General features: G+C 38.0%; 1 protein-coding gene across 2 annotated transcripts; it reads right to left on the reverse strand.

Annotated features, from left to right (window-relative positions):
* Window positions 1-553: 553 nt before the first annotated feature.
* ZFAND1 (zinc finger AN1-type containing 1) lies at window positions 554-16,040 on the reverse strand. Of its 2 annotated transcripts, XM_072604976.1 has the most exons (9): window positions 15,843-15,998; window positions 14,307-14,386; window positions 9,129-9,171; window positions 7,590-7,629; window positions 4,904-5,031; window positions 4,721-4,812; window positions 2,359-2,480; window positions 1,143-1,298; window positions 554-1,044 (listed from the first exon to the last, which is right to left on the reverse strand). In XM_072604976.1, the coding sequence occupies exons 6-9, from the start codon at window positions 4,755-4,757 to the stop codon at window positions 874-876; spliced, it is 486 nt and encodes a 161-aa protein (XP_072461077.1). In that variant the 5' UTR covers window positions 4,758-4,812; window positions 4,904-5,031; window positions 7,590-7,629; window positions 9,129-9,171; window positions 14,307-14,386; window positions 15,843-15,998; the 3' UTR covers window positions 554-873. The 2 variants fall into 2 exon arrangements, with proteins under 2 accessions (XP_072461077.1, XP_072461076.1); XM_072604975.1 differs by lacking the exon at window positions 14,307-14,386 and having other exon boundaries at window positions 15,843-16,040.
* Window positions 16,041-20,325: the final 4,285 nt, after the last annotated feature.

Here is a 20,325-nt window from a genome sequence, read left to right on the forward strand (position 1 = left end):
AGCTAAAGACTGCTTCTTTCTAAAGTCTCATGCTGAATATTCTGAAAACTCCAGTGTGTCCTACACCTTCTTCCAGCAGGCCCTTCCTGAGCACCTTCAGAGTACATTTTTTTTAAAGGCATATGCGGCAAACCTTAATTACAAATTTCTGAAACGAAACTCCCCCAAATGTATGCATATTTCCTGCACTACGACAGCAGAAGAATCATGGAATTTTTGAGTGTAAGGTTTTAAAGGTCATTTAGTCCCATCTCATTTTCTAGATGAGAAAACCTAAAGCCTAAAAGAGTTAAGTGATTGATTAACTAGTTTATGACAGAGACAGAAGCCACAAATTACACTGTATATACCTCTTCTCTTTCCATCCTTTAACCTTATTCCATAGCCCCTTTCCCTCCCTCAAGCTTATTGTCATTCACAGTTTCTGGCACACTGAACTTTAATATTTAGTGATAATTTTGTACAGGAATGTCTTCCCCAGCCCCAATATTTGACATTCCTACCTTCCCCAGCCTAATACCAAAGGTTCAAATGAAGCAAACTTTAAAAGTTATTTATTCCTATATCTCCTCTTTTATTACCATTTCTTGTGATGAAGTTTTAGACAAAGAACTACTATGCATCACAGAGGGTGACCTGTGTGCTATGTGTGTACATGTATACAGCAATGCTTAAAACTTGAATTTGATGGGTTTTCAGCCCAAACTTATTTTCATCATCATTTTCAGCATAATTACAAAAATATTTTATATAAAAATTCATTAAACAATGTGGAACTATGCTTAAAAGCACCTTTCTTTGAAGTGTTAATATTTAATAAATTAATTTCAAAATGTATTGTTTTCCTAATGATTGTAGGTTGTCTTAGAATGGCTACTTTAAGTAAGAATCAGCATTTTCCAAAAATTGTTCTTCGTTATTAAGATATTCTAAGATAATATTTCCACCATTATATAAAGGGCAATCTTTCTTTGTAATCCACGTGTCTAAAGATTGATCCGAAGGTAAGGCTTCTCCTGTTGCAATGTTACACAATCTTAATTTCTGTAAAAGAGGCAACAGGAGTACAATTAGCAATTGCACTTTGAAAAAAGTAATCTATCAATTTTCACATGACAATTACTACGAATTACTAATGCTACCTTGGCCACTGCTTTGTTGTTCTCATTTTTAAGGTTGGCTAATGAAGCTGCAAAATCCACCACCTTGCCAATACTCCATTTACAACAAAAGAACATGGGCTTGCTTTTCTCCTTGCTCCCCTTAGGTAAAAATACCTGGAAGTAAATTCTTTCTGTCTGCAAAAATTAAAAAAAAAAATACACATTATGCATTTCCTTGGACAAGAGAATGCTACTTTTAAAGTAAGAGGCAATAGTGGTTTAGAGCCGAGAACGGGGGGAAAAGAGACAGTATAACAACTAGGTGAACATCAATACAAATGATAAAGGGAAGGTTATAGTTAACCTATCAGGGATTTTTGTTAGTGATTATCAAGTGTTCAGCAGAGACATAATGGGAGTCAAGGTGCCCTTCCTCTAGACTTTTAATGACTTATTAAAGTTACTCTGAAAAAATAAGGTGACATCTCTCTTTCCAGAGCAAAAGCAAAAAAGAAAATGTAAAAGTCAACAACTCTGATTTCATTCAATGAATAACAATTTATGTTAGAACTCATCTTTGATTCTATAAAGGATATCAGAGGATAAGTAGGGTTCACTTTATAGAAATCAGTAACCAGCTCTGTGGGAATGTACTTACACCTTAAGGGAAAGAACAGAGAGCCATAGAATATTAGTGCTGAAAAGAACCTTAGAAATCAAAATACAACCCCCTACTTTTTTTAGTGGGGTAACTGAAGTCTAGAAGTTTCATGGTTTGCCCAAATACTGAGAAAATTAAGAGTAAAACTCAAATCCAAACTCTTGATTCCCAGGCCACCTATACACTCCTGCTGACTCCCTCATCTGCACTAGGCATTACGAGCAGAACCCAGGTCTCATGACTTCTAATCGTACTGCTAGATAATTCAACTTAGAGTAAAAAAAAACAACTTTATATTAAAGAAATGTCTATACATAAAATTAATTACTGCTACAACAAAAATCCATTTAACAAAAAAGTTCAAGTCTTGGAAATAGGTCCATTTAAACAACAGGTAAAATTTCAATGTGGTTAAATATGTTCACTTTCCTGCTCACACACATTTGCTTGAGTACAGACAGACAGACAGACAGACACACACACACACACGCACACACACACACACACACACATACACACACACTTTTGAAATTCAGTAAAATTATGAGATTTGCTATAATGGAGTAACACATTTTTAAACTACCTAAACCCAACCTGTGGCAAAGATTTATCTCCCTCAGCATGCATTTTTAATTTCATCAGTGCAACTTTTGCTGCAGTTTCACTGTTCTTTGCACCTCTGCGACCTTTGTTCACTGTTGTTCCTTTCTTAGAATCTGGAAAATAAGAAAATTAGCACATGATGAAATTATCATGAGTTACATTTTCTAGTTTCATTACAAGTGCTTAACGATAAATTAAAACACTAAGAATCATCCACAAATACCAGTTCATAATACCTTTTTAAAGACTAAAGATTCTGTACTTATGGCAAGGTGGTGAAGCCATAAGCCATCACTGAGGAAAATTTCTATTCGTCTTTTTCATCTTGCCCATGAATAACTGGAAAGTTTGTAAAAAGCAGGGACTTGGCATTTCTGCATATTCTCTTATAGTGGAAAGCCCATTGGATTTGGAGTCCAAACAACTGGGTTCAAATTCTCACTTGGCTCATTTACTATCCATGTGTTTCTGGGAAAATTACTTAATCTCTTTGATTCTCAGTTTTCTTACCCATAAAATAAGGGGGCTGGATGAACCCTGATGTGCCTTTTTTCATTTCTGAAGAGTATGACCTATTTTTAGCATCATGGGAAAGATAAAGAAAACACATACTTTACTAATAAATAAAGAAAATATATACTATGTCTTTGCAGACAAAGTATATGAAGTGCTAGACCTGGAGTCAGGAAGACCCAAGTTCAAATATGGCCTCAGACACTTATTAGCTATGTAACCCTGCATCAGTCACTAAACCTGTGTCTCAGTTTCCTCACTTGTAAAATGGATATAATAGCACTTACCTCCCAGGATTGTGAGGATAATACGAAATAAAATTTGTAAAGTTCTTTTCAAACCTTAAAGCACAATGTAAATGCAAGCTACTATGATGATCATGACATCACCATCCTCATCTATACTTCTCACCTACTACCATTCCTGAGCAATTGCTTCTGGAAGGCATCTGGTTAGAGTCAGGATGGTCTTCAGAATGGCCTCCCAGACTACAGATGACAGGATTGTTATGTTCAGAACTGGTAGGAACCCCAAAGGCCATCTAATCCAACCCTCTCATTTTAAAGATGAAGAAATGAGGCCCCTGAAGGCTAAATGACTTATCCCAGGTCACACAGGACCTAAAGGGAAGAGCTAGGATTTGAAGCCTGGTTTTCTGATTCTAAATTCAGTCTCTTTCCACAGTACCATCTCTAGTTTCATGTAACAGAGCTGACAGGAACTTCAACAGCCTTCTAATACTCTGAGATCCCTCCAACTCTCAAATTCTGTGATTGTGAGATTTCAACCAAACTAAGCAGCTCAAGAAGGATGAAATGAAAAGGATAATTCCATGCAATTTTTAATCAATTGGAAGTCTTACTTCCAGGAACTACCTATAAATCAACAAGCATTTAAGCATCCACTAAGTGCCAGGTATTTTACAAGATGATGGGGATACAAAGAAGAAAGCATAATAGGAAGCTCCCATTACAGGGGAATCATGGACATATATAAGTGTGTGTATATATATATATAAAACAGATACGAGGCAACCTCAGGGCAAAGGCATTAGCAATTGAGGTGACCAGGAAAAGGCTCAGGCAGGTGGCATTTGAGCCAGATCTCTCATATATACCTGTTTCTCGACTATGATACAGCTGTTACCCTGGTGTAAGCCTCTATCACTTCATGTTTGGATTACTGCAATAGCAGGCTGGCTAGTCTCCCTGCCTCCAGTCTCTTTCCACTCTAGTCCACCCTCCATTCAGATGCCAAAGTTGTCTTCATAAAACACAGGTGTGCATCACCTATAAACTCAGTAAACTCAAGTGGCTCCCTAGTACCTCCAAGATCAGATACAAACTCCTCCAGCTTTCACAAACTAGTCCCTTCCTACTTTCTAGTCTTACTATACCCTACTTACCACTATTCCCCCTTCTCCTCCCCTCCTCCAGCCTCCTTGCTGTTCCTTAAACAAGACACTTCATTTCCCAACTCAGTGCCTTTTCACTGGCTTCCCCTCTGCCTAGAATTCTCTTCCCTCCTCACTCTCCTTCCTGGCTTCCTTTGTTCAAGACTTAGCTAAAATTCCCCCTTTGATAGTAGGACTTTCCCAGTCCTTCTCCTGCTGAAATCATCTTCCACTTACAATGTATATCTCATTTACACCCAAGTTATTCTCACACTGTCTTCCACACTGGAATGTCAACTCCATGATGTTATGGATCATTTTTGCTTTTCTGTCAGTGCTTAACAAAGGTTTTTTGACTAACTGTGAGAAGGATATATGAAGCAGGCAAAAGTTTTGAAATGTACAAAGTAAAAGAAATTGGGAATAGTCAAATACTTTAGACCTTACCTATTATACCTTTAACAAGCTGCTGTGTGGCAGCCATCCGAGCCTGAGGAACTTCCAGTTTTTCACATTCGTGGTCTGACTGGTGCCGGTGTCTACACAGAACAGAAGAGCAGATACTGGTTGGTTCACAAACTTGCACAGAATCTAAAAATACCTACAATTTTTTAAAGGTCTAATCATCACCTCAGGCAAAAATTCTTCTCACAGAAGGGACATAACACTGGCACAAGTTCTCTTCCACTGCAGTCCTTGTATGAACATGGGTAAGATGAATGGTCATCAGTCTTCAGTCTCTCACTTTTTATGTTCACCTAGGAATACAGAGAGGGAAAAATGTCCTTGTAATTCACTACGAAAGGAAATTAGATTTTATTTAAATCATTTTGAAGAAATAATTTTAATACTGCATTAATTACAGCAATGGCTTTATTACTTTCATAAATGTCATCATTTTATCAGTATCATATTTGTATGCTTATTTCACATTTTAGATTTTAGTTTTTGGAAGACAGATGCCATATCATTTTAGATCTAATAAGTTAAATTACTACATACCCAGAAAAAGCTTAATAAACTTCTACTAAGTTGAAGCAATCAGGAGAATGTTTCTGAAGAGACACTCCATATGTGTTTGTGTAATGAATGACTAACATGGTACACTAACATGGTAAACTTTTTCAAGTTCTCTCAACAAAGACTAAAATAAGTATACAATAACCAGCTCTTGTATATGTAGATGTACAATAATGAAGCTAAATGAAATATTCAGCTCAATTTTACATTACCATCACTTTTGTTTTGTGATATACTCACTCACTGGGAGATACTCCCAAGGGATTCAAAGACTATGGTCAGATGATATCCCATCAATCTCAAAAATATGGACACAAAATAAGAGATTAGCAATGCTGGTTTGTTCTCTTCCATCCATACTAAATCCAGTATCACATTTTTTAAATTACATAATTTTTTAAAAATTACATAATTATATGAAACGTGAGAAATTGAAGACCACTATAAAACTCTACTTTTTGTATAATGAACTTAATATAATATTCCATATATTAGGGTATCCCTTCATAGAAATTCAAGGACACAAGATGCACCCCCTTGCCCTGGTTCAAAACTAGGCATGGGTCAAGTCTCTAAGATGAAATTTAGGAAAACACTGACTGAAAAAACGGGTAACCAAAGAGCCATTTTCCATCTCAATGCTTCTGCCTTGGGCTCTGGACTTCTTAACACCCTCCTATGGATGTTCTGGCTTCATTACTTAATATTTGGATTCACAGAGTCTGTAGTTATAGATATTAAATAGTGTGAGGGAAAAGAGATCAACACAGACTGATTCATAAACTGCTTAGGAAACATGTATGAATTGTACTCTTCCCACAGTGAATACTCTAAATGAATTTAATGAAAGTGGTGTTTTATTTTTATTCTTTAAAAGCTTTAAAATCCTAAAAGATTGTCACTCCTATGAAAACTTCATGACTGCAGCAAGTGACCTAATGCTTGTATTCCATAGAAAGAAGTACCCCTAAACTTTTAAAGGTCCAATTTTGACCTATCCTTCATTTGCATAAGTGAAGAAAGTCTGTTTGTGACACACATTATTGCACCTTCACTGTTTAAATAATGCTGCACATTCAAAGAAAAGCACTTATTCCTATAAGCTTTTGCTGACTGTACCATTCACTTAGCATTTATGAACGTGTTTTGTCTCAAGTTCTTTTGTTTTGGTACGTATGTAGCACATACTAACTCAGTCACCTTGTTCTGCACATTCTGTTCTGCTCTTCCTCCAATGGGCCTGGAAGAATCCTGTCTCAGGTCTTAGAGTCTGTAGAAGGAGCACTCGTATGCCTACACGGCTGCTGTTTTCTCTTATGAAAAAGAAATTAATTGTCTTTTCTTCTCCACTTCTGGCAGGCAGGAACTAAAACTTTAGATTTTTTGGTACTGCCCAGAACATCTAGCATGCTGTTTTGTACATCAATAAATATGTGTTGAGAGATAGATTACACAATGAAAAACTCAATCAAATATCTGGATGTTTCTAAAATCTGTACTCATGTGGCATTATATGCATACTGAAGATCCAGATAAAAAACTTTATTTCTCATTTTTATCTGTTTTCATACTGTGCTATATTATAGTGACTAAATAAGTTTCTAAAAATTTACTTACTTGTACTTTTTCACAGTATCCTACTCTTGGGCTCCAGTGAAAAAAACAAATCTATACAAATCTGGGTCAATAAAAAGTCATTTGTTTTATTTTGGACCTTCTCAAAGGTAAACATAGGGCCCAAATCTTCAAGTAGGCATGCAGCATGGCACAGTGTAAAAAATCTTGAAGAAAGTCTGGTAACCTGGGTTCTGATCCACTCTGCCACTCTGTGATCTTGGCTAAGTCAAATCACTTCTCTAAGACTCAGTTTCCCCATCTGAAAAGATGGTTTTCACTAGATGATATCTAAGGTTCTTTCCAACCTGAAATTCTGTAATTTCCAGGTTGGATTCTTTAATTTGTATATGCACAAAAAGTATGACCACAAAAAAACTGTACATGACAACATGTAAAAGATTAATTTTTCTTAAAGTGAACCTCATTGAAAAAAAATTAAGGGGAGAAAAAAATCAGTTTTTCACATATTTCTTTATCTTGCCAAATTTTATCTGGTGTTAGAAAAAAAAAGAAACTACAATTTCTAATTCTTATTACTCAGCCTCTTTATAAAAGAGAAAGTTATAAAAAAGAAAGAGAAATCATACCTTAAATAGAAACACAAAAGATTTTAAATTGATTAAATTTTAAATTGATTTTAAATGAATTATGGGAAAAAAGTTAACATTCTTATTCATACCTCAGAACAGCCATGAGATTCCCTGCTTCTGTGCTCAAGACTTAAGCCAAAAACAAAACAAAATAAAAAAATAAAACAAAATTTTAACCATTTAATACATTATTTTTAGACATTTTGCATTTATTTTGCTCTTTTATCATGTACAGTAGTGTCAAACTCAAATAGCCCCAGATCTTTACAGCTGCAGTGACTTAGAAAACTACAAATGAATATTATTTATGTATTGTATTTTTATTTATTTTGTTAAACATTTCTCAATTATATTTTAATCTGGTTTGGGCCCTACTTGGGATTTTTGCAGGTGCAAGTTTGACACTCTGATGTACAGTATTCTTGGGCTATGATGATGATATAATTCATGTTATATAATTTATAATAACTTTTTACATGAAATATATTCTCTATAATTAAATATCAGTTAACTAGAGGTCCAATTCTCCTGATTTGTCTATATATATTTTAAATTCATAACAATCTATCTTAATAATAGGGCTAGGGATTAGACTGGAAATGGTACATTATCTGACCAATGCAGGACTGCACCTTCTCTGTAACTTCTAGTCTTTTAGAATTATTGAGTGCACTAAGAGATTAAGTGGCTTGCCCAGGGTCACAAAGCCAGTACATGTCAGAGGCAGGGTTTGAACCCAGATCCTCCTGGCTTCAAAGTCAGTATTGTGCCTCTCTTCTTAATATTAACAGCAAAAACTGACCACTGAATATCACTTTTCATTTGTATGCCTTATGGTATTCTACTTTGGGAATCTGAACTTTGTAAACATCCTCCTGCATTGGTTCCACTAGCACATATTCTGCTTTTAGATTTTAATACTTTGATCCAAAAATCTAGAATATAATCACAAACAGAAAATTGTATGGGGTAAATAAAACATTCATACCACTCAACAGTTAGCAATGGTTCATAGATATTAGAAAGCTTTTAATTCCTGTCATTTCTCGAAGAGCACTAATAGAAAAATTTCAAACTCACCAGTTACTAAAGCATTCACCAAAGCATGCTACTTCTATACTGATGTCAGTCTCAATTGTTTTTTGCCTTCTAATAATCCTTTCTGAATTTCCTGAAAATTAAGTTCCTTCAAAGTCTTACTCAATATTATTAAATGCTACATAATGTGACAACTGGAAAATATTTTCCAAAATATTCAGTCAATTCTCAAGTTTTGCTTTGTACTCCAAAATACGTCAGGTTTTGTTCTGATCTCAATAAGCAACCACAAACTGCCCCTCTTTGGCCATACAGTCTTGTATTATCACTGACCCTCTGTGTGACTACAATTCACACATTTAATTGGTGTTTAAACCCCATGTGTGGAGGACAAGGAATTCTAATGTGTGGTACACATCCACGACTAAGTTTTATCCCAGTGAATACTATGATAAATATTAAATAATAGCCACAGAGTATAACTAGCATATAAAACAATAATGTTCTCTATTTTCTCCATAAGAAATAGCCTGGTAGAGACCTTGACACTAATCCTCCATTTTATATAAGATGCTGCTAATATGCCTTACCAGAATACTCCTGAACAGCCATCACACACAAATGGAAGAAAATCTAAAATTAAAATAAAAGATATTTACTTCTCAGAATATGATTTTATTTTGTTTTCTTAAGAAAACTTTTTAAAAAGTACTATTTCTTTGCAGGTATACCATGCTACATAAAACACAACCATATGAAACTGTGAGAGGTGGATGATGGAATTGGGACTATTAGGAATTAAGCATCGTTTGTGCTAAGAAGGATGAATGACAAGTCAGATGTTCTAAGTTTTATTTAATGATCTGCTTTTCCTGATATTCAATAAAATACTATATGTCTCAATTATAAAATGGAAATAGTAATTATGGGTCTCTTACCTACTTCACAGAGATACTGTTATGATAAACTTAAGATGCACAGGGGAAAAAATATCTAAAAAAGTTAAAGCAAGGGCAGGTAAGAAAATGAATACAAAAGCATGGCATAGTCAGTCCAGTAAGAATGGCACTAGGAATGCTAAAGCTCAGTATGAGTAGCAGTTGAGGAGAACTGCTAAGGATAATAAAAAGCTTTTTTGTCTTGTTTTGAGCTACTTTAGGGAAAAGAGAACTAGTGAAGGGCTAGGACTGCTGTTTTGTAGACTGAGATGATTAGCACACTAGAGACAAGGATGATCTACTTGACTTTTACTTCTTTTCCTCTGCCAAAGGGAATGGCCTTTGGACTGAAACAAACAGTAACTTTTGCAAGACTAGAAAAGAGAAAAAGTGATGAGAATGGGGTCTGCAAGTTATAAGTCAGGATTCTTAACTTTTATTCTAGCATCATCAAACATATTAAGTAGCACAAAACTAAGAAACAAGAGGCCAAGAACTTGGAGACTACTTGGAAGTCTATCTCTCATCTTCCTCTCTTGGCTTCCTAGAAATCTCAGCTAAAGTCATCTATTTTCTGCAAGCAGCCTTTCCTAGTCCTCCATATCCTTTGGGCCTTTCCTCTGAAATGATCTTTAAATTACCCTATATGTCACATTTGGACAGTTATTTTCATGTTGTTTCCCTCATGAGACTGTGAGTTTTTTGAATGTAGGGACTTTTTTTTTTCTTTCCCTGTTTCCCTATCACCTAGTACAGTGCCTACAACATAGTAGGTGCTTAACAAATGCTTAATGACTTTTTCATGAATACTTTCATGAAAGGAATAGGCACCAAAAAACATCACAAAAAGAAAAGTGAATATTTTGTTAGGGAACTGGTTTCTAAGATTGGTAATAATTTCTGAATGAGCTATCAGGTAGAGAAACAGCATCAACTTGCTAGAGCAAAGATCAAAATTACAAAATTATAATCATAAAAAGTTATAAAATTATAAAGATGAAAATGAAAAGATATGGCATTCAATATAAAGAGAAAAATTTGAAGGTCTTTAGATGACTGCAACAATGATATTGATAGTACCCCTGAGAGAGATCCAGTAAACCTCAAATGAAATGCTGCTAAGTAATGGTAGTAGGGAAAGAGTCCAGAAATGGAACAGGGAGTATATCTATTTCTGGCCCAGTGTGGGGAAAAAAGGAAAAAAATACACATACACACATATACACATACACATTCATACATACACAAACGTATGCAACACCGGAAAGGATAGGTCAGGAATACAGTGTCCTCTAGAGGGAGCAAGTTTTCTATGAGTGCAAGTAGATGGAAAGAATGTGAAAAGAGGTTAGCATGAAGGAAATATTGTAACTGATAGATGTTCCAAAGGGTACAATGTAAGAAGAGTAAAGTACATTAAAGACAGCTCTGGAGATGAAAGAGTGGAGCGGTAGGAAAGAGTAGGGCTTACTTTGGCCAGTGGTGACTCTGAATCACAAGGGCTAATGAACGAGGAAGAAGTAAAAATTTACTAGTCATAGGACAGGGGCAGTGCCGGTTGACTGGGGCTCCCATATTCATGAAATACATGATGTGTGAGGCTGACATACATTTGTTCTCTCCTTAAAAAGAGTGACGAAGGAACTATAGTGACCACAGGAACTGGAATAAAGACAAGAGATGTCTCTGGCTTGCCCCGTGAAGGTGGGATCAGTCTGTAAATCAGACAATAGGTTATAGAATAAGCTTCCAAATACAGTTCATCAGGCCCAGTGCAGAAGCCGTACTTCTCAGCAAGTACAATGATAGAGAGTCCAGAGAGAAGCAGGTAGAGGACAAGAACCTCGGAGTCAACAAAAGCCCACATCTGCCTGAGCTAGAAGTGGTAATAGAAGGCTGTGATACTGCTGTGGTGGCTAAAGTTAGTTGGTATAGCTGCTGAGTGATGTTGCTGGTTCCAGGGCAGTAGGTTCTCAGCAAGAAGGCTTTCAGATTCTGTCCCTCAATAGGGCAGAAGTTGGGATAAACATGGTTACAAGTGAAACAATGTAAACTTTGATCCCACTTCAGCTCCTACTAAGGGGAATGGCAGCTCCCAGAAGCAGCCACGCTTCTCTGCCCATTGTCAGTTAAGGATATGTAGTTGGATGGGCAGTTTATAGAGCTGATTCTTGGACTTACATCTTGAACAGATACTACACATTTCCTTGATGTTGAGAACTACTTCATAAGGGAAGTTTTCTAATTCCATACGTGGTGTCTATTCCAAGATTATGCAACAGACAATTAATGATGTTTCCCTGTCTACAATAGGTAATTTCTAAAAATGCCTTTCCTGTGCCTCATATTTAATTAGGAGTATGGACAAATAACTCCAGATATATTCATAAAACGAATGTACTTCATTTGAGAAGCAGAATAAGCTACAACTTATCTGAAAGGACGCAGGGCCAATATAGTAAAAATGACAAGTTAACAAAATTAATCTATAAATTCAATGCCATTTCAATTCAATTACCAAAATGGATTTCATGGAGCTAGAAAATACAACAAAATTCATTTGGAAGATCAAAAGGTAAATATCAAAGGAACTAATGGAAGAAAATGTTAAAGGAAGGTGTGGTAGTACCAGATCTTAAATGATAGTATAAGGCAGTAATTATCAAAACTGGTATTAAGAAACAGAAAGGATGATCAGTGGAACAGAGCAGACATATGATCTACAGCAGCAAATGTCCAGTGGTTGACAAGTGTAAAGATTTAAGTTTTGGGGATAAGAACTCATTATTTGATAAAAATTTGACAAGAATTGTTGGGAAAGCTGGAAAGCAATATGGCAGAAATTGGGCACAGACTAATATCCTACATAGTTTACCAAGATTAGGTCAAAATGGATACAGACCTAGATATAAAAAGAGATATTACAAGAAAATTTGAAGAACATGGAACATATATATTACTTATCAGACCTATGGATAGGTGAACAATTTATGAACAGCATACAGAGTGTTGTGAGATGTAAAATGGATAATTTTGATTACATTAAATTAAAAAGTTTTTGTACAATTAAAACCAATACAGCCAAGATCAGAAGGAAAGCAGAAAATTGGGAAAAAATATTGATAGACAGTTCCTCAGATAAAGGTCTCATATCTCAAATACATAAAGAACTTTATGAAATCTATAAAAATGTGAGTAATTCCCCAATTGATAAATAGTCAAAGGACATGAACAGATAATTTTCTGATGAAGAAATCACGTTATATGAAAAAAATGCTCTAAATCATTACCGATTAGAGAAATGCAAATTAAAACCTTGAGATATATTATACTTATCAGACTACCTAAAATGATAGAATGAGAAAGTGACAAATACTGGAGGGGATGTGGAAAAATTGGGATCTTAATTCATTGTTGGTGGATCTGTAAACTGATTTAATCATTTAGGAGATTTGGAATTATGCTGAAAGAATTAGCAAACTACCTATGCCCTCTGACTAAGCCTTACCATTATCAGGTGTGTTTCCCAACGGGATTAGAGAAAATGGAAAAGAATCTACATGTTCAAAAATATTTATAGCATCCTGTTTGTGGTAGCAAAGAACTGGAAATTGTGGGGATGCCCACCAATTGGGGAATGGCTAAACAAATTGTGGCATATGTTCATGCCATAAGAAATGATTAGCTCAATGATTTTAGGAAAACATGGAGGGACCTCTACAAAACAATGAATAGCGAAATGAGCAGAACGAAGACAGTGCTGTATACAATAACAGAAGTAACGTTTTAAGAACAACTTTGAACAACCAACTCATTTTGACTACTATAAATACCTAAATTAATCTCAAAGATCCTATGAACAAAGATGAATGTTTGAATCCATAAAGAAATATTGCTATGATGTAGGAAATGATGAACTAGTTGATTTAGAAAAACATGGAGAAGACCTGGACCTATGAAGGAAGATGCTATCCACTTTCAAAGAAACAGATAGCAGGAGGAAATAAGCAAAGTACAGTCATACATATATGCATATGAATGTATATGTGCCCATATGTCTATATTTATAGATGTCTTTGTGTATGTGTGTGCACACATACATACATATACACATATATGTACACATATTTATATGTTCATGCTTAATTGTAGCCTTCTTTAGGGTGGAGGGAACAGGGAGGGGAAAAATAAAGTAAAAAGTGCACAGCAGAGAACAAGAGAAAACCAACAAGGAAGCAAAGACAAGCTTGGCAGCTTTGAAAACAATGTGTAGTATTTATTATATAGGTTTTCTGAAAATATAAATGTATTATTTTATATTGAATTCTCTCTTATGGTCTGTTGTGTACATGGCAATTTTTTTTCCTATTCTCATTTTGTATATAAGTGCACAATAAAAAAAATTTACCAAAACAAAACAAAGGACCTCATCCTACAGTGTAGCTAACTGATTAGAAAAGAGAGAATAACTGATTACCATTTGGTCAAAAAATCAATGAACAGAAATCAATATTCACATATTCCCAGTCAAATCAGTTTATTTAGGAAATTGCCCCATAAAGAGAACAACAAAATCAAAACTGACTTAGCTGAAATACTTCTTTTATGTAAAATGGGGATAGGAGCAGAAGTAGATTGGATTTAAATGCTAATGCTGCTTGTAACTGTTGGCTAAGTTATTGTTATGTCAAATAGGTAGAAATGGTATAAAGGTCCTATTCTACAATGGAAAGAGCAGTGAATTCCAAAGATCTGGACTTAGAGTCCTAGCTCTTCCACTTACTAGCTGTACCTTAGGCACTTAACTGCTCCAGGCTTCAGATTCCTCACCTGGAAAATGAGGGGGTTGGGCCAGATGATCTCTAAGGTCCCTTCCATTTTTAACATCCTGTGATTCTCTGAAGAATCTCCTGGGAAAGATAGGAAAAGGGATACTAAAAATAGTGTTAACTTTAGATTAACCTACAGATCAGATTTTAGATTAACCTATGGAATAAGAGATACAGAAATGCCTACAAGAGGGGGAAAAAAACCTGGCTCCTAGTACTTGATAAGTGTGTTTTCCCTGAAGATCAAAGCAGGACTGTGACTGGTAAAAATATCATCATTGGAGATCAATACAAGATTTAATTCCTGCCACAAAACTTTTCATTAAACGACTTCACTTAGACCTCTTCATTATAGTGCAATGTGAAGAATTCAGCATGAGTCAGTTGTGAATCTTCCCCTAACAAGGAAATCTATCCCTCAGCAGGCAGTGTTAGATGTCAACATTTAATGTGTAATATATTTAGGTCACTATCTCTTCTGGACCAAAAGTTGCTTGAGCTATGGCAATTTTAAGAGGATAAAGCTATGTAACTCTGGGACAAGTCACTTAACCTTATCTGCCTCAATTTTCTCATATGTAAAATGGGGATAATAGCACTTACCTCCCAGGGTTGGTGTGAGGATAAACTGAAATTATATTTGTAAAGTGCTTTTTAAAACCCTAAATTAGCAACTACAGAAACACTAGATGTTATAAAAACATATATAATACAAAAATGTATTTATTCTTCAAATGGCTCATCACAGGTCACCGACCCATGGTCTCATAAGGCTAGCCCTTCCTACTTCCAATTTCTAAAGCTCTACAAATGCCCAGCTGGCACAGGCACAGGAAGACCCTCGGGATCATCCAGGCCAGGATTCCTAACCTAGGATAGGTCTATTCTGACAGAAGGATTTCCATATGTTTGGCTTCTTTTGTGATCTTATGCATTCTGTTCTAGGCACTTAAATCACGATTCCGAGAAGCCCACAGGCTTCAGCTGGCTGTCAAAGGGGTCCGTGACATAAAAAGGGTGAAGGACCCTCACGAGCCCAACCCTTAACTTTACAGACGGGGAAACTGAAGCCCAGAGGGGGAGGAAGTGACTTCTCGAAGCTCAAACAGCTAGCTAGCGTCACAACCGGTGAAGAAAAGACGGGAACAAGGTAATATAACCCAGCGGTCAGCTTACACGGAGAGACGCCTACTGGGAAGGACAAAGGCAGTTCGGTCCGCCATGGCTGCAAGAAACCTGCAGGGGACCGCCTGCCTCCACAGGCCTTCAGAGCCTTACGAGCACAGGCGGCGCGTCCCCGCCCCCTGGCAGGCCCCGCCCACAAGCAGCTCAGCCCCTCCCCCTGGTCCGCTCTACGAGATAGCTTGGCCCCTCCCTTCCAACCCGGCCCCGCCCACGAGGCATTTTAGCTCTTCCCCTCTGGCCCCGCCCCATCCGCTCGGTTTGACTCTCCGACCCACTCCCTTCCTTTCCCTTCCAACTACTCTGGGTCCCCAGAAGGCGGCGTCCGCTTCTTCCTATAATCCTCCAGGATCACCTTTCTGCCGGCAGTGCTCCACCTGGCAGTGCTTTCCGATGTCCAACTCGGCCATCGTTACGCTCTTGACCGCCGGCTAAACTAAACTGAGAGGAAAGGAGGAGAATGGCCCGGAAGTGCTGAGGCGCGCGGTGCTTTCTGGGATTGTGGCATTTTTCCGGCAGCTATAGTCACAGCTGGAAGAATTTGAAAGATGCTTGCGGGAGGCGGGTAGGGAGTGGGTGAAGGGGGGACGGGTTTCCGGGTTTGGAAGTAGAAGGAGGTGGCTCCTGAGTCCAGGCGATGCGCAAGTGCGGTACGGCCTGGCGCAGCCGGGGAACGCCCCCTTCGGGCGGACGTTGGGGTTGTGGGAGCCTCGGTTTGCACCGGCGTTTAATGTGACCTCATACCGTGAAGTGACTTTTATTACGTGTCACACATCCTTCCGGAAACCTTCGGACCCTGCCCTCCTTCGCAGCAAACAAGTGGGGTGGGGACCATTACCTACCATTCAGAGTTAAAAACCGCCGGCTTCAGAGGCAGTGAGGACCCGGGTTCTAATGCCGCCTCATCCTTAAAACGAACGACGTGGACTAGATAACTTTCCGAGGCCTAGTCCGGCTGTAAATCTGTGATCAGCCCTGCTCCCGCTGTGTATACAGACTCCAACTTAAATGCTTTGCAAGCGTATCTGGGACATAGACAAATAGAATTCCAGGGCTGGAAGGAAGTTTCAGGATTGTTTGACAGCTTTTGCCCTGAAGGGGCTTACCATAAGGGGGAAGACCAGACGCCAGGGAAGCTGAAGGGGGGAGGGGAGGAGCTCCACGCGCGGTAGAGAATTAGCGCAGCCGGCTTGGAGCTGAGCTCTCTCCTCCAGGCCTTGGGGCACGTGGCCTCAGGGACGTCCTTTCGGGGCCGAAGCTGATGGGATCTTGCAGGATGATGACGTAAAGAGAAGCAAGGCACAGGGCAACTACGTCAGTGTTCCAGGAGTGTTTGAGGAGAGAGACAGTCCCCCCCGCCCCAAGCAGATTGGAACCCCGGCAAGGGGGCGTCAACCCTCGATTATTCACATTTCCTATTGGCTGTTTCTCCTTCAACTAGATTTAAGAGTTTTAACCAATACATTCCTCATCAAACCTCAAATAATGGGAACATGAATAGGATGAAAGATGAGGACTAGAGAAAAGAAAGGTACAGAGCCTCTTCCGTGCATCAAGTGGGAAGAGTTAAAGGGTACTCAAATTTGAGGTCCCCTGTGGTATTTCAGGAGAATGAGCATGATCTCTTCTGATTCTAATTCATATGAGCCTTCTTTATGGCTAAATATCTTCAGTTCTTTCTAATAGCTTTTGGTACCCCCACCGTAATCCGCTTTGTATTCTGTCTCATCTCTGACACATTGCTTGTTGGACTTCAGACTAGTCATATAAACTCAGTGCAGTAGACAACTTTAAGACTAAGTTACGGGGAAGGGGTTGACCTGCACTGGTAAAGGGAATTTATACATTTGGAAGTTCCCTTGAAATCACGGTTTTAGTGCCTATCTTTACTTCTCTGTAGGTACCCAAGCATATCAATAGCCTTCCTAAAATGTGGCACCTTAATCTAAACCCAAAACCCAAGGCAGATGTGGCCTGACTAGGACAGAGTACAGCAGGATTATGACCTCTCATTCTGGACATTAGACCTTGAAAATCATTTAATATAAATGTTGGACTTTAATAAGGGGCTAGGACTTACATTAATCAGAAGAAGTGCCTGTACCTAACAGTCTTTTTGTTTTCCGAAGTAAACTCAGAGAATTCCTCCTCCTATGTCAGCAAAGCCAGATGGGGCTAACTTAGCATTCCTTAGAGACCCTTAACCCTGTCTTGAATAATGGGACTTTTCCTTTTTCATCTTGTGGACATATACTATGTTATAATAGTGATAAAGAAAACACAGATGTTCTGGGTTGTAATTTCAATCAGCACCTTGTTCACTCTCTTATTGTATTTACAACCTATCCAATTAAGAAATTCCTTTCTTGTGTTATAGTTAGTCACTCATCAAGACCATAAATCTGAAGGACACAGACAACCTTGGATTGTCCTAAACAGATTTAAGCCTGGGCATTCTTGTATAAGCTGGTCAGAAGTTCTTCTGATCCCATGATCATGTAACCTCTACCTTTAAGGGAATAAACAACATGCATTCAGCCTATTTGCCTTTTTAACCAAACTTCTAGGTTGACAACCTTAATATAGAAGCCTAAGATGGTCATTTTGGGGTTACCACTTCTTAAGAGCTTTCAGTTCACTCTGGCCCCCTAGTCTTTTTCACATGACTACTATCTAGCTACATCTCAATTCTATAGTTGTATAGTGGATTTTTTGAGCCTGTGTGGGTCTTTGCATTTATCCCCATAACTCTATATCCTTTTAGAGTTGTCTCATAATTCAAACCAGCTTCATATGCCAGTTTTGTAATTAAAGCTATTCAAATAAATCAGTAAACGTGACCCTTTTTTTGGGCTAAAATGACATAGATGAGTAGAAAATATGGTATTGTTTCATGATTTGTGCCTTTCAATGTATTTCAATGTCCAGTTCAATTAGATCAAAGGTATAAAGAAACCCTAGGTGGCACAGCAGATAGAACACTGGGCCTAGAGTCAGAGAGAACAGAGTTCAAATATGACCTCAGATACTTCTTTGCTGTGTGACTCTGGGCAAGTCACTTGACCTCTTCCTGCATAAAACTGGAGAAGGAAGTGGCAAACCACTTGGGTATCTTTGCCAAGAAAACTCTATGGACAGTTGGCACAGGGTCACAAAGAGTTAGGTGGGATTGAATGACTGGACAACAACATAAAGAAACCAAGCTAGGGTGTCTAAGAGGATGTTTAGTAAATGTTACTACAGCCAGTGCCAAGTTTGTCAACCAAGGGAAATAATCAAAAATCACCATTTGTTGGTGATAAAATACTTGTTGATTGATAGATTGATTTGATCTAACCCAAAACAACCACAGAAATCCCCAGTATAGCAGACCCAACCAGTGGTCATCTAGCCTTTAAAGACTCTCTAGTAAAGGGGAGCCAACTACATCCTAAATTCCATTTTTGGAAGACTCTCATTGTTAGGAAATTTCTCCTTACATTAAACCTAAATTCACTTCTTTCCAATTTCTTCTAATTGCTTCTGAGGCCAAAAAGAACAAATCCAGGATCTCACATGACAAGCTTTTGGACGCTAGAAGACAGTATCATTTCCCTCATTCCCTTCAGGCTTCTCTTCTCTAGGTGGGACAGCTAGGTGGTACAGTGGATAGAGCACCAGTGCAGGAGTCAGGAGGACCTGAATTCAAATCTCACCTCAGATACTTGACACTCACTAGCTGTGTGACCTTGGGCAAGTCACTTAACCCCAGTTGCGTCATCCTGGGTCATCTCCAGTCATCCTGATGAATATCTGGTCACTGGATTCAGATGGCTGTGGAGGAGAAGTGAGGCTGGTGACCTGCACAGCCCTCCCTCACTCCAAACAAAGTCAGGTGCAAGTCATATCATTATTTCTCTGATGGCATGGTCTTCTTTGGCAACGAAGGACAAACACACTCTTTTCTAGGTTATATTCTCCTAATTCCTTTACAACTCGTTCTCATAGGGCATGAGCTGAGGGTCTTTATCATCCTCATTGTCCTCCTCTAGACACTCCACAGTTTATCAAAGTTGTTCCTAAAGTGGTATGCCCAGAACTGAAAATAATGAGGCAGATGTAGTCTGACTAAGGCCAAGTACAGGAAGACTATCATCTGCTTATTCTCTTGGTGCCTTAGTAGATGGTCTTTGTGAGGTTCTGTTAATCATTTAGTTTATCAATAAACATTTAATCAATGCATTCTATGGGCTAAGCAATGTGCTATATGATGGAGATACAAAAGAGGCAAAAATTCCTGCCCTCAAAGAACTTAGAATCTAATGGGGGAGAGATAATGCAAACAAATATATACAATACAAACTACATATAGGACAAAGTGGAAATAATTAAAAAAGAAGGCACTAGAATTAAGAAAGGTTGGAGCGGTTTTCTAGCGAAAGATAGAAATTTAGTTGGGACTGAAAAAAAGCCAGAGAGGTTAGTAGTTAGGAGGGAGAGCATTCCAAGCATGGAGGGCAGCCAGAGAAAATGCCAGGAAATAAGACATGTAGTATCTGGTTCATGGAACAACAAAGAGGCTCCTGTCACTGAATCGAAGAGTATATGGTGGGGAATAAAGTGTAAACAGACTACAAAGGTAGAGGAAGTTAGGTTATGAAGAGCCAAATAGAGCATTTTGTATTTAATACTGGAAGCAATGGGAAGCCATTGGAGTTTATTGAGTAGAGAACTGACAGAATCAGATCTCTGCATTAGGTAAAAAATAAACAAACGAAAAACCACATGGTGACCTACCTTTTGGAGATGAGCCTTTCTGAACTTAATTAGGCTGGTCCACCGTAAGAGACCCCTAGTCT

This window comes from Notamacropus eugenii, chromosome 4 (genome assembly GCF_028372415.1).
Source record: "Notamacropus eugenii isolate mMacEug1 chromosome 4, mMacEug1.pri_v2, whole genome shotgun sequence".
In the NCBI taxonomy this organism is placed as follows: Eukaryota; Metazoa; Chordata; class Mammalia; order Diprotodontia; family Macropodidae; genus Notamacropus; species Notamacropus eugenii.